Raw genomic sequence first — 15,177 nt, forward strand, 5'->3', positions numbered from 1 at the left:
TGTGTTTGCTTTTTGTCTTTAGTCATAATGTCTGCAATGTCTCATAAACGACTGAAGTTAAATAAATCAAATAACTTTGCAAGCCTGTTCGAAAATTGGTGCCATGAGCTATTTCCCCAAGAGTTATGTCCCTTGCTACATGTATCTTTGCAAAGTTAAGGCACTTGCTGCATGAGTTTTAACATGAACTTCCATATTATTCACTATTAAATGAACAAAACAATCTGTATTATGCTCCATATTGGGGGACAGTGATAACGCTGCTTTTCTTGTTGCTTGTTGTCACAGTTCTAGTGCTAACATTTAGAAAGGGAGGTAATCGACACATACACCTGTTAAGCCTAGTGATTGTCCCCTGCTGTTATTGGTGGAGCAATGCTAAACAGCCACAACATCGAACTCACTCACCCACATTTTGCCCAGTGAAGATCCGGGTCAGAATTGGTCTTCAGCAACCCATGTCTATCGTAAGAGGAAGCTAAGGGGATCGGATGGTCAGTCTCACTGATTGGTTGATGTATGTCATTGTATCCCAATTATGTAAATCAATAGTAAGGATGTCAATAACTGGATTGTCTGCTACAGACCTGATTATTTACAGATTACTGCCAAATAGCTGGAATATTGCTTAGTATGGCTTTCAACAACAGAGAGAAAAAACTCTTGCATTTGCCCTAAACCGCTACTACTGCTACCACTACTACATCTTCTATATGAGTGAGAAAGTGAGTTTGGTTTTACGCTGCTTTTAGCAATATTCCAGCAATAATATGGCGGTGGACACTGGAAAATAGGCTTCACTCATTGTACCCATGTGGGGAATCCAAACCGGGTCTTTGCATGACAAACCAACGCTTTAGCCACTTACCCTCTTATATATGGTCTCGGTGACCCATAGCAAACATTTTAACCCAGTACCTAGTTGTTGAGTAAAATACGAACCAGTCACACGTGTGAATTTGCCCGCATTGATCATTCTAACATCCTATGGACCACTATGTGATTGTCAGTCTCATATTAGCTGTATTATGGCTAACTGTAGCATTCTGCAGCATTCACTCCCTCACATGTCTACATGCGTTGGTAACTCTGCCACCTTCATACGTCCCAGATACCTTTGAGCTTGTGTTCGAATTCTGGTACGTCCCGATTATCTTTCCAGATTTATCAGCGCCATACCCTTTGCTCACCAAAGTGGTAAAGTCTGAGACCTGCATCACAGCTGGCTTTCCTCCAGCATCAAGCTGTTCTATGTCCACAAAGAAAATGCCATGACATATTTTATCATGAATTAATCTAAATACTGTTTGGCACTGAAGCAAACTCACTTACTCCATATAGTTTACAGAGTTCCAGAAGTTCTCTGGTCACAAGGGGCATGTGTGTCCCAGTCGTCTAAGGCGCCGTGATTCGCTGTGCAGAGTTGCGTCCCTTAGGTTCAAATCCCCGTTCGCCCCAATTATGTTTCCAGATTTGTCAGCACCATGCCCGTGCTCGTGGGTGTCACCGAAGTGGTAAACGTCTGAGACCTGTATCACTTCGGGCTTTCCTCCCACATTAATCGTGATTTAACTGTAATACTGTTAAAAGCAGCGTTAAACCCAACTCACTCATTCTCTGGTCACAAGCAAAATACATGGAATCGGTTTAACATGGATTTTCCTCGAAAGAAAAGGTTTGATTTGACATGAGATTTGTATTTGAAGAGTATATTTTTGATATAGACATTTCAAACTACCGGTATAAACCTGTTGATATATACTGCTGGGAACAGTGAATCTGTGGATTTCTGCAAGATTTGAAAAGTAAATAGTAAACTCTAAGCACGAGTGTAATACAGTAATTCATTGAAGAGCTTTTTTATTTAAAAAGTGCTGAAATATGCCCTTAATTTATTAAGCAGTCGCTTTAAAGTTTTCTTTAAGTTATGACACTTGTAAGATTTACAGACAAGATTAATATCTGAAGTTGTTGTTGGTAGATTCTTGAAGTAGATAAGTGTTTATGTGGGTCAAAGAATAGATGTTTCCTTCCTGGTTCTACGTGTGTTAATGAATATCTGCTTACTACTTCAGGTGTCATAACGAGGGACCAGGACGCATTCATCTGAAAAAGCAGCAATATGTCACCAGCCTCACTCACCAGACTCAGTTGCCATCCATCATCAATTTCCACTAGCCTCAGCCTGAGCCTCCAGATTCCATTGGTCTCTCCATCAGTAGTCAAGCAGTGAAACTGAAATTCCTCCTTCACCGTCAGCGTCCACATCAACCTGGTACCTGTCCAGATACAGTAAGTAAAACTGAAGATAGACAAATCATTTATATTATAAGAATTATTTGTTTAGGGCAAACATGTTCCCCGCCATATGGAATCAAATATAATTTCTGCTCTATATCTCACTTCAACAGCTGTCATACTGGAGCATGCATTCCCGAAACTCGTTCATCCACTATCAACAACTTCAAAAAGGGCCTTACACATGTGCATTGATCGTTGTTTGTTTATAAGTCATTGAAATTAACAAAATACTGTTTCTTCTACAGGTGTGGCTACCCTCTCCAACACCTGCCAATTACACTGCATCATGTGCAGGAATAGAAACCCTCTGTAATACTCCATAGCCATGTATCCTATCACTGATAAATACAAAGTGGTTCTGAAATCAACTCATATCCAGCATGACACAAAGATTACAACTTTACATGCTGGTGTTATCAGGATTTTGTTTTGTGTGTGACGATCGTCCACTTTCAAGTCCCTGATGGTGTCCATGTGTACCTCCTGATGACGCGGCAGCTTTGAGGTGTTGAGGGGTGTTTTATGTTTCATGGCTCATATTCCTACTATAAACACCCGCTAACACCTTCTAGTTGAAAGTTGACTCGGTTGTATTCAAAAGCATTTTATCAGGTAGTTTTTGGAGAGTGTCTTTTGTCAGGGAATTGTTTAAATGACTTTGAAACAGGAAATCCTTTCTTGTGGAGCATGTCAGATCTCACTGGTATGTCTGAAGTATCAACATTACATTTGGTTGGTTACACTCAACAAAATATTTCAGTTAGTATTCTTGATACTCGGAGTTAAAGGTGGATATTCCTAATCATGTACGGTGCTGTGGTAGGATGTTGGCAGTATCAGTCTACCACTAGGATGGATGTTGAACAGAGCTAAGTGACAAGGTAAGTTTCAAACTGCACTTATTTGATGGTTTTGAAAGTATGAGGTTCACTTATGACAGACTGTTCAAATTGCAAACAACTTTCTCCAGATATTCAGGACCCCCAGCCTTTCTTTCCCTTTATGGAATACCCCTGTGATAAATTCAATTCCAAAATATTTGTTCCTGGTGTATATGAAATGACATCTGATCACATCTAGACGTGCACAGGTGGTCTCGCCTCAGCTGTAGACTGCACCTGTCTACCACACCCACCTGCCTCACCTGTCTGCCACACCCGTCTGCCACACCCGTCTACCACACCGGTCTACCACACCCGTCTACCACATCTGTCTCATCTCTAGGCCATGGTGAGTATATGAACGCTCGGTCGCTGTAGTTAGCTGGTTACTTTATATGCACAATGAAGACTGGAAACATCTAGAGATGCCACTATATTACACCTACAGCCTTAGACATTGGTTTGCAAATAATAATATCAACATTGTAAATATAGCTGCGATCAGCGATGTCTGGCTCTATGATTTCCCATTTATATAAGGACATGGCTCCATTATGACAGGCTCCGCCATCATGCATGATAGCGGAACTTCAAATTAAGACGAGATATTATTGGATGAAATGGTCGCGGATGTGGAGGTACTGGTGGACTGCAGCAATGAGCTTAACCCCTGTTAAGCAACCCCAACTGCAGCAACCGCTGCCCTGCAACAACCGTTGCCAAGCAACCCATGTTCCTTACCGATGCAGCATCCGCTGCCCTGCAACTACTGTTGCCAAGCAACCCATGTTGCTTACCAATGCAGCGCCTGCTGCCCTGCAACTACCGTTGCCAAGCAACCCATGTTGCTTACCAATGCAGCGCCTGCTGCCCTGCAACTACCGTTGCCAAGCAACCCATGTTGCTTACCAATGCAGCGCCCACTGCCCTGCAACTACCGTTGCCAAGCAACCCATGTTGCTATGCAGCTATCGCTGCCAGGCAAGTACCATTGCCAAACCATGAGCGAGGGCAACTATTGTTGCCAAGCTGACCATCCGCTGTAAAGCGGACACTAAGCCATCTGCTGTAAAGCAGAATGGATAAATTGGTTCCTTCTGTAAAGCGGGCAACCCTATCCTAAATAATTTATAATTTTCGGATATATCCCAAGACGCCAAATGTAACTTGTAATGCAGTCCACCAGCACCCCGCCACAAGCACCAAGGTGCTTCCCCACAACCACGACCATTCGCGCTCATGTACACCCACCGTGTTATCCTATACTGAAAATGTTTCCTACAAGCATACTGCGGAAAGGGAGCTGCCAATATTTTGTGTGGAAAGATCAAGTCCGGCCGGTGACAAATGAACCCCGTCACGCAGGTACAGTTGCTGCTCCTGCCGGTTGAACACTGTGTGGGGAACCCGTATCCCCCCAAGCTCACGGGCCCTGTTCCCGACTCGTCTGTTCAGCTTCTGCCTGGCCCCGTCCAGGTCCCGGGCACGTCTGGCTACATGCCAGTACCTCCGTGGCAGCATGTCTGACCACAGAATAACAGCACAAGGTAGGAGGAGGTGTATCCTCAGGAGTGCCAGCTTGATCTCATGATATAGCTGACACGTGGTTACCTTACCCAGGTCGTTCGAACCAAGGTGAATCACCACCGCCTTTGGTGGTGTCTGCTTTGCTTTGACCTATGCATCTATCAGCTTGGTCAGCTCCTCCCACCTCATGCCGCCCCTTGCCAACCAGATACATCCCCCTGGAATACCGAAGTCACTGTCCTGTAGGTGCTCTCTGGCCCGGGTCAGGAAGCTCGACCCAACCAACCATACTGAATACATGAATCAATAGGAAGAAAACTGTTCTTGCATGGTTGGCGATTTAAATGTTTGCAGGTATGCGTATATAGCTTTTATAACATTCTGACCCCCACCTACCAAAGTGCTGTATCAAATCTGAACTCCCTCCGTTACCGGCTGCTGTCGTTGCTGCGCCAATCCTGAAGGAATGCGAAGAGTATGCTGCTGTGCAGATGCCGCTATGTGCCAGTGCTCTTTTTAGCACGGCCTGAAATTGATACCTGGTCAGGGGAGATTTATCAAAGTGTACGAAAGCTTGAGTCTGACCCTGTGATCGAACTGTTAGGTATGCTTTAACTGCAGCCACTGGACACAGATTGTGGCCAGGTATGTCGGAAATGGAAACATTACTGCCATGTGACTGCCTGCCCGTTTTTGAATGCCTTAGAGCGACTGTTACTGTCTTAGTCATGTCTTGGACTTCTAGGTCTAAGAAAGCGCACCCTGGCTGAGAAAGTTTGGTTTGCACGAGTTCTCTCACCCGAAAGAAACCAAAGAAGGCCAAGCAATATACTGCTTTGAACAATCTTACTTCATAGGTAGAAGAGCAGACACATTGCAGGTTGTTTACAATTACTTTGAGCAGGTCTATTGTTATTGGTTTTCTGTGATCCTGCCTCCCATGACACTTTTGCATCCCGGTAATCATTTTAGTAATAACAAAGTGGCCGGTGCGGTCTTCCATGCTGTGAAGCCTATGGTACGTTGAGATACCGGTCATATATGTCCTTACCGTACTCAGTGCATGTCCTGACACTGACAGGTGAGCAATGAAATGTACCAGATGAGTGGTTGGAAACGGCCAGACATCTCCCAGGTTTTGTGACGCCCTGAATGCTTGCAACGCTTGGGTTCCTGCCTGGTAAGTTGCCCACGTGTTTGCCGCCAATGATCGCTGAAGGAGCCTCTCTGCCTCGATTGTTAGCCCTACCAGAGATTGTCTGGAAGTGGTGTGGGATGCAGATTGGCTGATGGAGCTGCATTGCGGAATCGTTCCCACTGAAATCTCGACAGTGCATCTGCGATAATATTGTCGTGTGTTGTTATATGTCTGGCCTTGAACAAAATGTTGTGTTTGAGGCACTGCAGCACTAGCTGCCTAATCAGTGACATGATTCTGGGTGCCTTTGAAGACTGTTTATTTATTATTGACGCTACAGCTTGGTTATCACAAAAGAAAAGTACTTTCCTGTTAGCAAAGGCTGTCCCCCAAAGACAAACTGACAGCACAATCGGAAACAACTCCAGCAGTGTCATGTCACGAGTCAAGCCGTCCTCCACCCACTCATGGGGCCAGAGCCCGTTTGCCCAGTTCCCGTTATAGTATGCGCCGAACCCCACAGTGCTGGCTGCGTCAGTAAACAGCTGCAGACATGTATTGTCAGCCCACTTTTGATTCTGAAAAAACGACACACCGTTAAATTCCCCCAAGAACCCGAGCCAAACCTCTAGGTCCTCCCGAACTCCCCGCGTGATGCGTACACGGTGTGCTTGATGACTTACCTTTGTATAGGCATCAATCAGTCTGCGGCAAAACGGTCTACCCATACATATTGCCCGGCACATGAACTTTAGCTTACCCACCAGAGACTGCAAAGCTTTACGGGTCACTTTGTGTTTACCTGAGGCCAGCATATAGTGTATGATTGCGTTGATATTTACAATCTTTTCCTGTGGTATTCTAACCTACATCCTGACTCTGTCGATTTCAAGACCTAGGAATGTTAAGCAGGATGCAGGACCTACTGTCTTCTCATGTGCCACGGGTACGCCCAGCTCCTGGAAAGTACTGAGACATGTATCAAGGTTGTCACCACAGTCTTTCGTTCCTGCAGTTCCGCCTTTGAGAAAATCAAGGTAATGCATGAGTTGGCCGTTAGGCAACTTTTGCTGGACGCACCATTGCAAAAAGGTGCTGAATTTTTCAAACACTGAGCATGATATGGAACAGCCAAACGGCAAGCATTTATCAAAGTAGTATTTACCTTGAAAGCACAAGCCTAGCAACTCAAAGTCCTGAGGGTGTACCGGCATAATCCTGAAAGCCGATTTCACATCAAATTTTGCGAGTAGAGCATTTGGACCAAGTTGCTGTACCATACTGACAGCCTCGTCGAACCGTGCATATGACACGGAGCATGCTTCGCTGTCTATGTTGTCGTTGATTGATCTGCCTTGAGGATAGGAAAGGTGGTGTATTAAACAAAAATCGTCTGTCCCCAGCAAGGACTGACTCTTACCCGTTTGCTTTTTGGGTACGAGACCGATGGGTGAAACTTGTAGGTTCAGCAGGGGCGGCGTTTCAAAAGGACCTGCCACCCTACCTTATTTTACTTCCTTTTTCAATTTGGCAGCTACTATCTCTTGTAAAATGGGATCCCTGGCTGAGCGTAGATTGTCAGACCAGCGACTTAGGCGTGCCCCACTATATTCCAGTTGAAAACCTGATTCCAAACCTTGTAATAGATAAATGGCATGGGCATGGTTAGAATGCTTGTACAGTTGCAAATATTGCTTTAATCTAGTCAGTAGTGAGAATGAGTGGAGTTGGGGCCAGTGCCTTTAGCATGGGTTGCCTGTGTGGAGTTAAGTTGTGTGGAGTTAAGTTGTTTGGATGGTCTACGACCCCCTTTTGCACGAAAGCAAGAATAGGCGGGATGTTGTTCGCCACAATTGGAGCATTTATGAATAAACTTGCATTCTTGCCTGGCGCACCTTGACCTGTTGTAGTCCCAGCATGAGTTGACTGTAAAGTCACAGCCCCTGCTGAAAGGCACTGTAAAGCGTTCTGTCTTATTTTCTTGGACACGGGACAAAGTCGGTGTCATGTGCTTCAACCACAATTCACCGTCTATCTTGCCCCACTCCCGAATAGGGTCTCATGCCATACGGTGTCGGAATTGCTGGTCATAGTTTGACCAGCCCAAACCCCCGGAGCGGACTGCGGCATTACAGATTGTTTCCATGTATGCCAGCATGCCCTGTATGGTGGACTGACAAAAATGTTTCACCACGTAAATGCTCATATATATGTGGAAAGCTGACGTCCATTGGCCTATGCTTAGTGACCTGGCATTAGCTGGCTTGGTCGGCGAGAATCGCAGATTACCCGACGAAATCCATCTGCTTCTTAAATGCATCGTCATCGTCATGCGACTGTGCGCCTGGCAACAATGTAGTCAACTCCACAAACTCCCCTGTCCATACTCTCTCCCGTACATCTTGACGGACGTGAGCGCTGATAGCATCCGCCTGGAAGGTCAGGGAATCCCCTGTTCCCTGATTGGTTGACCCCGCTCCTGATTCTGCACGTGGTGTGACGTCACGGGAAACTCCGAGTGTGCCCGAGTGTGCACTGCTAAATGACAACACATCGGGATTTCTTGACACCACCGACCCCGTTACCCCCAGATCATTTGTACTTACCCCTCGCATGCAAGTAAATCTCCGAGAAGTATCTTGGGCCATCCGTTTGCCTAGCATATCCAGTAAGCTGTTGAGTTGGCTCGATATAGCTAGCATCGACGGAACGGGCGACACCACTTGTTGGGGCTCTTCGATGTCTCCGTGATCGACTCGCGGGAGAACGTTTGAATTGTCCGAATCATCTGCTTCAACTAGCAAGTTAGCAGCTATTTGTACACTTGGCAAGGGGGGTCCGTGCAATGGAGATCTAGCTGATCTCCGTGACTTACCAGTAGCCGATGTCGCTTGCCGGACAATTGGTTCCCTCCTGGCTATTTTCCCGCTCCTTACGAGGCGGTGATTTAAGGCGGCCCGTCTTTTTGGTGGCATTCTTAATGGTAATTGCAACGAACTATAGATGAATGCGCGAATATAACTATGTGTTGTACGGCTGAAAGCTGGAGAGCAAGTGCTGCGTGAGCTGATGTCACGCTACAACAGGTCATAGAAAATGTAAACAAACGCTCCTTTACCGGACGTGCCAAGAGTGGATCTAGGCCATGCAAAACGGCTAATCACTAAATGCTATTAACATCAGGTTTCTATCCATTTAGCTGTCAGGAGGTTAAATAAGCAAATGCCATGACAAGTGAAAATATGAATTTACTGATCTAGTTCTAACTTGTATCCATTTGATGAATACTTTGCGAATGATTAAACCATTTTTTTTTTAACAATGTGATAATTCACGGGTTTGTTTTGACGTACAGTCTTCTTTTCAACGACTAAATATGCTCGTTTGGTTGCTGGTCCCCTTTAAGCACCCGAAAGGATGATGCACATTAGACCTGTCCTTCCAGCTTTACACAACCTGTTAACTGGGTCATTGCTAGGGGAGGTTACTCTATTTGACTCTTGTCACTAGTTGGGTGGCGCTCACATTTCCCACCCCGTTGAACAGCCATATTCAGCTTGTTGTAGTGCGACACAAAAATGGACGTAACATGATAAATTGTAGGCTTTCATTTTTTTCTGTGTATCTGTGTTTACAAACTGATATTGTGGGTTACATATTCAATGGCTTTGATGTTCATACTAATGAATTGTTGGATATATCGTACCTTTTGAAAAGTAGGTGCATCTCTTGCTACACATCACATGGCTGGGATTTGTGGGATTTGCAACAATTGTCTCATCATCCCTACCTTGCTACTAATTTTGCCCATGTTCCAACATACCACATTCTTGATTGAGAAATAACCTGGTCCTAAAAATGCATGGAAGCTTTCAGCAATTCTCTTAGGTGTGCCACAACAGCTAGTCGGACATTTCTGTGATTGTTTTCGATGCCAGAGATCGCAAAGGACAAACTTCTAAAGAAACAATTACCATCACCCTCAATAGGTACTGTTTTACATGGTTCACCAATTTCCACGCCAAGCTCCCGATCCTGACACTTTGATAATAGGAAGTGTTTTGCACAGCTCTTCACATTCATCTGAAGATACATGGCAGAATAGCGTCACATTTTGGTCAGTTGCAGTTATGTCCCAACTACCATATCTTGTGAGTTCTCATCAAGTTCATCAATATGCACCACCACCCCGATCATTCTCATTAGTTTCACGTGTCGCATCATCAGGCCCATTAAATAGCATTGCACTTTGGACAGTCTCAATCATTTCCACACTTCCGTCCTCTGAGTTGTCGAGTTTATCAATATGCACTACATCATCATTATTATCATTGGTATCGCTTGTATTGTCAGACTAAATTTCAAAAGTAATGTCATGTGCCTTAACCCCAGTGGTAATTCTCTTGCTCGTCACTTCAAATTGTGTCTCTGCAATTAGGTTCATTGAGCGTGCAAGATTCAAACAGTGTTCATGGACCTGATAAAGGCTTGTGTACTGGGTAAGATTGCTAGTACCATCAGGGTCTTGTAATCCTTCAATGTTCCAAAAATAGGAATAATACACTTGGTATTTCTCATTTCTGTCTATCACAGTAACTATTGCGTCATGGTCTGAAGATACTGTTTGAAGTGCAGCATCGAGACACATCTGTTGTGGAATATCTATGTTTTCATCCTTATCCTTCATCACAAAGTCAGACAGAGAATCACCCCCAAAAGATTCTGACCTCAGTGGGGGAAAACATACACTCTTTAGTTCCATTTGCACAGAAGTCATATCTTATCACCAGCATGAGGAAACTCCAGCAGAGAATAGTTAAAACCCAAACCTAACCTCAGACACCACACTTTGATTTGCCATTATGATCACAAACTGCTCATGATGTCAATCCCTGTATTGTCTGGTCCAGACTGTTAATTACCTTTATGGCCCTTTCCACTGTTGGCCCTGGTTAGCTCTTCTCTCACTCAACACACCACTGACAGTTCATGTCAAATCCCTGCCATTCGTAAACACGTTGCTTCCTCTCTCATTTTTCCCATCTCTCCCCAGCTTCCGCTCACGGATGCGCACACGTAGTCAAGTTCAGAGGTCACTTCCAGTACACTCGAATGTAAATATACCACACAATGTGGTTAGGACTGACATTTTATCACAGACTCGATTACATACAGACCGCCGTCATATAGCTGGAATATTGCTGAGTGAGGCGTTAAACAACAACAGATGCTGCCAGCCCCCAACCTCAGTTACCACAAGTAACCTGTCTCAGTTGGTACCAACCACCAGCAACCTGCCTCAGTTCTCACCAACCACAGCCTCAGTTGCCACCAGCCTCATTTGCCACCAGCCTTAGTCGTTTCGCTACAACCTGGTCCGTATGTAAATGAAAGCCATAAAAACCATTTCATATTCACCCAAAATCATTACTAAAAGCAGAATTGATTGTATGTATTTAGTGATTCATAAACACATGCTCTTGATATAGTCCAAAATATGAAATGGACTCTTCTTTCAGTAGAGATTTCTTATGCTTATGGAATTGATTTTGTGGCTTTTATTTACATTCAAGTCATCAACACATCAGGGTCCCTCCACATTGTAATTTCGACGGTGGAGGGAGTTCCATGAAGGTGTGTTGATGACTTGACATCACCTCAGGGTCCCCTCCACGTTGTATTTTCGACCGTGGAGGGAGTCCCATAAAGGGGTGCTGACAACGACTTGAATGATCCAGGGCTCCTCCACAATGTCATTTCAATGGCGGAGTGAGTCTCTTCCCACCTGCCTCAGTTTCTACCAGCTGCCATCCTCAGTTGCAACCAGCCACCGCCTCAGTTCCCATCAGCCTTGGTTGCCATCCTGTCTCTGTTGCCACCTGCCTCATTTGCAGCCAGCCTCTATTGCAACCAACAAGTTGGCGACAATGAAATTTCACACATCCGATCCATAGTGGAATTGATTGTTTTGTTTTTGTTTCGCTACAACCTGGTCTGTATGTAAATGAAAGCCACAAAAACCATTTCATATTCACCCAAAATCATTACTAAAAGCAGAATTGATTGTATGTATTTAGTGATTCATAAACACATGCTTTTGATATAGCCCTAAATATGAAATGGACTCTTCTTTCAGTAGAGATTTCTTATGATTATGGAATTGATTTTGTGGCTTTTATTTACATTCAAGTCATCAACACATCAGGGTCCCTCCACATTGTAATTTCAACGGTGGAGGGAGTTCCATGAAGGTGTTGATGACTTGACATCACCTCAGGGTCCCCTCCACGTTGTATTTTCGACCGTGGAGGGAGTCCCATAAAGGGGTGTTGACAACGACTTGAATGATCCAGGGCTCCTCCACAATGTCATTTCAATGGCGGAGTGAGTCTCTTCCCACCTGCCTCAGTTTCTACCAGCTGCCATCCTCAGTTGCAACCAGCCACCGCCTCAGTTCCCATCAGCCTTGGTTGCCATCCTGTCTCTGTTGCCACCTGCCTCGTTTGCAGCCAGCCTCTATTGCAACCAACAAGTTGGCGACAATGAAATTTCACACATCCGATCCATAGTGGAATTGATTGTTTTGTTTTTGTTTCGCTACAACCTGGTCTGTATGTAAATGAAAGCCACAAAAACCATTTCATATTCACCCAAAATCATTACTAAAAGCAGAATTGATTGTATGTATTTAGTGATTCATAAACACATGCTTTTGATATAGTCCAAAATATGAAATGGACTCTTCTTTCAGTAGAGATTTCTTATGATTATGGAATTGATTTTGTGGCTTTTATTTACATTCAAGTCATCAACACATCAGGGTCCCTCCACATTGTAATTTGGACGGTGGAGGGAGTTCCATGAAGGTGTTGATGACTTGACATCACCTCAGGGTCCCCTCCACGTTGTATTTTCGACCGTGGAGGGAGTCCCATAAAGGGGTGTTGACAACGACTTAAATGATCCAGGGCTCCTCCACAATGTCATTTCAATGGCGGAGTGAGTCTCTTCCCACCTGCCTCAGTTTCTACCAGCTGCCATCCTCAGTTGCAACCAGCCACCGCCTCAGTTCCCATCAGCCTTGGTTGCCATCCTGTCTCTGTTGCCACCTGCCTCGTTTGCAGCCAGCCTCTATTGCAACCAACAAGTTGGCGACAATGAAATTTCACACATCCGATCCATAGTGGAATTGATTGTTTTGTTTTTGTTTCGCTACAACCTGGTCTGTATGTAAATGAAAGCCACAAAAACCATTTCATATTCACCCAAAATCATTACTAAAAGCAGAATTGATTGTATGTATTTAGTGATTCATAAACACATGCTTTTGATATAGTCCAAAATATGAAATGGACTCTTCTTTCAGTAGAGATTTCTTATGATTATGGAATTGATTTTGTGGCTTTTATTTACATTCAAGTCATCAACACATCAGGGTCCCTCCACATTGTAATTTCGACGGTGGAGGGAGTTCCATGAAGGTGTTGATGACTTGACATCACCTCAGGGTCCCCTCCACGTTGTATTTTCGACCGTGGAGGGAGTCCCATAAAGGGGTGTTGACAACGACTTGAATGATCCAGGGCTCCTCCACAATGTCATTTCAATGGCGGAGTGAGTCTCTTCCCACCTGCCTCAGTTTCTACCAGCTGCCATCCTCAGTTGCAACCAGCCACCGCCTTAGTTCCCATCAGCCTTGGTTGCCATCCTGTTTCTGTTGCCACCTGCCTCAGTTGCAGCCAGCTGTCATCCTCAGTTGCAACCAGCCACCGCCTCAGTTCCCATCAGCCTTGGTTGCCATCCTGTTTTTGTTGCCACCGGCCTCATTTGCCACCTGCCTTAGTTGCAGCCTGCCTCTATTGCAACCAACAAGTTGGCGACAATGAAATTTCACACATCCGATCCATAGTGGAATTGGTTGTTTTGTTTTCGTTTCGCTACAACCTGGTCCGTATGTAAATGAAGGCCACAAAAACCATTTCATATTCATCCAAAATCATTACTAAAAGCAGAATTGATTGTATGTATTTAGTGATTCATAAACACATGCTTTTGATATAGTCCAAAATATGAAATGGACTCTTCTTTCAGTAGAGATTTCTTATGATTATGGAATTGATTTTGTGGCTGTTATTTACATTCAAGTCATCAACACCTCAGGGTCCCTCCACATTGTAATTTCGACCGTGGAGGGAGTCCCATAAAGGGGTGTTGACAACGACTTGAATGATCCAGGGCTCCTCCACAATGTCATTTCAATGGCGGAGTGAGTCTCTTCCCACCTGCCTCAGTTTCTACCAGCCTCAGTTGTCATTTGCCTTAGTTGCTGCCAACCTCAGTTGTCGCCTGCCTCAGTTGCTGCCAGCCTTGGTAGCTATCCTGTCTCCGTTGCCACCAGCCTTGGTTGCATCCAGACTCTGTTGTCACCAGCGTCAGTTACCACTAGCCTCAGATCCCAGGCACCGCCTCAGCCACCACCATCGGGAACCATGTCAACCTTGTGTTACCTCTCCACATGCAGTAAGTAAAACTGAAGATATAAACAAATAATTTGTTCTATAGGAATGATTTTTTAGTGTATAACATTATAGTTTCTACTCTATATTTCACTTAAAGAACTGTCACGTTGGTGCCTACATTTCATTGGTATTTGGCCGTCAACTATCCAACAAAAATTCAAAGAGGTTTACAAACACATGTGAATTGATCGGCATGTTATGGAAGTTATTGAATACATTCTTGAATTGACAAAATGCTGCTTCCTCTTCAAGTGTGATGACAGGTTACCTTCTCCATCACCTCTGCCAATTACACTGCTTCATGTGCAGGATTTGACACCCTCTGATGTTCTCACCATATGCGTGATCAAGTTATCCGAGTAAGTGTAGATGTAAACAGTTTCATGTTAACTTGGACATGACGCATTGTATCTTCCTGAGGGAAGTGATTTAACTAACTATGAAAGTCAAGTTTCCACCCTTGCCAAACTAGGCTGGAAATTTGTGGCTTGATTGTGGACCACCGGTTGCAGTTACGAGTTATGTCCCTTCTATGTCCCTCCTATTGACCAATCAGATTCCACCTCTCCTTTCACTTGCATTTTCTTCAAACAAGATGACAGCATGCGCACTGTCCAGACAATCTGACCGCTAATCACTTGAGCACCTTGATTAAAAACATGAGACATGGAAAACATCTATTGAAAGTTGAAAGAACACAAGCTTTGCAAATCCTGCAATCGACTGAAATCTGCAAGGCAGTCACCATGTTTTTTATGAAAAAAAATGTTGATTTCGTTCCACAATTATGATTGGACTATACTTAGTCCCG

General features: G+C 44.4%; 1 protein-coding gene and 1 pseudogene across 1 annotated transcript; both read right to left on the reverse strand.

Moving 5' to 3' along the window:
* Nucleotides 1-5,049: 5,049 nt before the first annotated feature.
* Nucleotides 5,050-8,822, reverse strand: LOC139473274 (integrase/recombinase xerD homolog). Its single transcript, XM_071255810.1, has 2 exons — nucleotides 8,723-8,822; nucleotides 5,050-6,026 (listed from the first exon to the last, which is right to left on the reverse strand). Exons 1-2 carry the CDS (start codon nucleotides 8,820-8,822, stop codon nucleotides 5,050-5,052), a joined length of 1,077 nt encoding a protein of 358 aa, XP_071111911.1.
* Nucleotides 7,453-8,549, reverse strand: LOC139473264 (uncharacterized; annotated as a pseudogene).
* Nucleotides 8,823-15,177: the final 6,355 nt, after the last annotated feature.

This window comes from Haliotis cracherodii, unplaced genomic scaffold (assembly GCF_022045235.1).
Source record: "Haliotis cracherodii isolate W230 unplaced genomic scaffold, xgHalCrac1.p SCAF_27, whole genome shotgun sequence".
NCBI lineage: Eukaryota > Metazoa > Mollusca > Gastropoda > Lepetellida > Haliotidae > Haliotis > Haliotis cracherodii.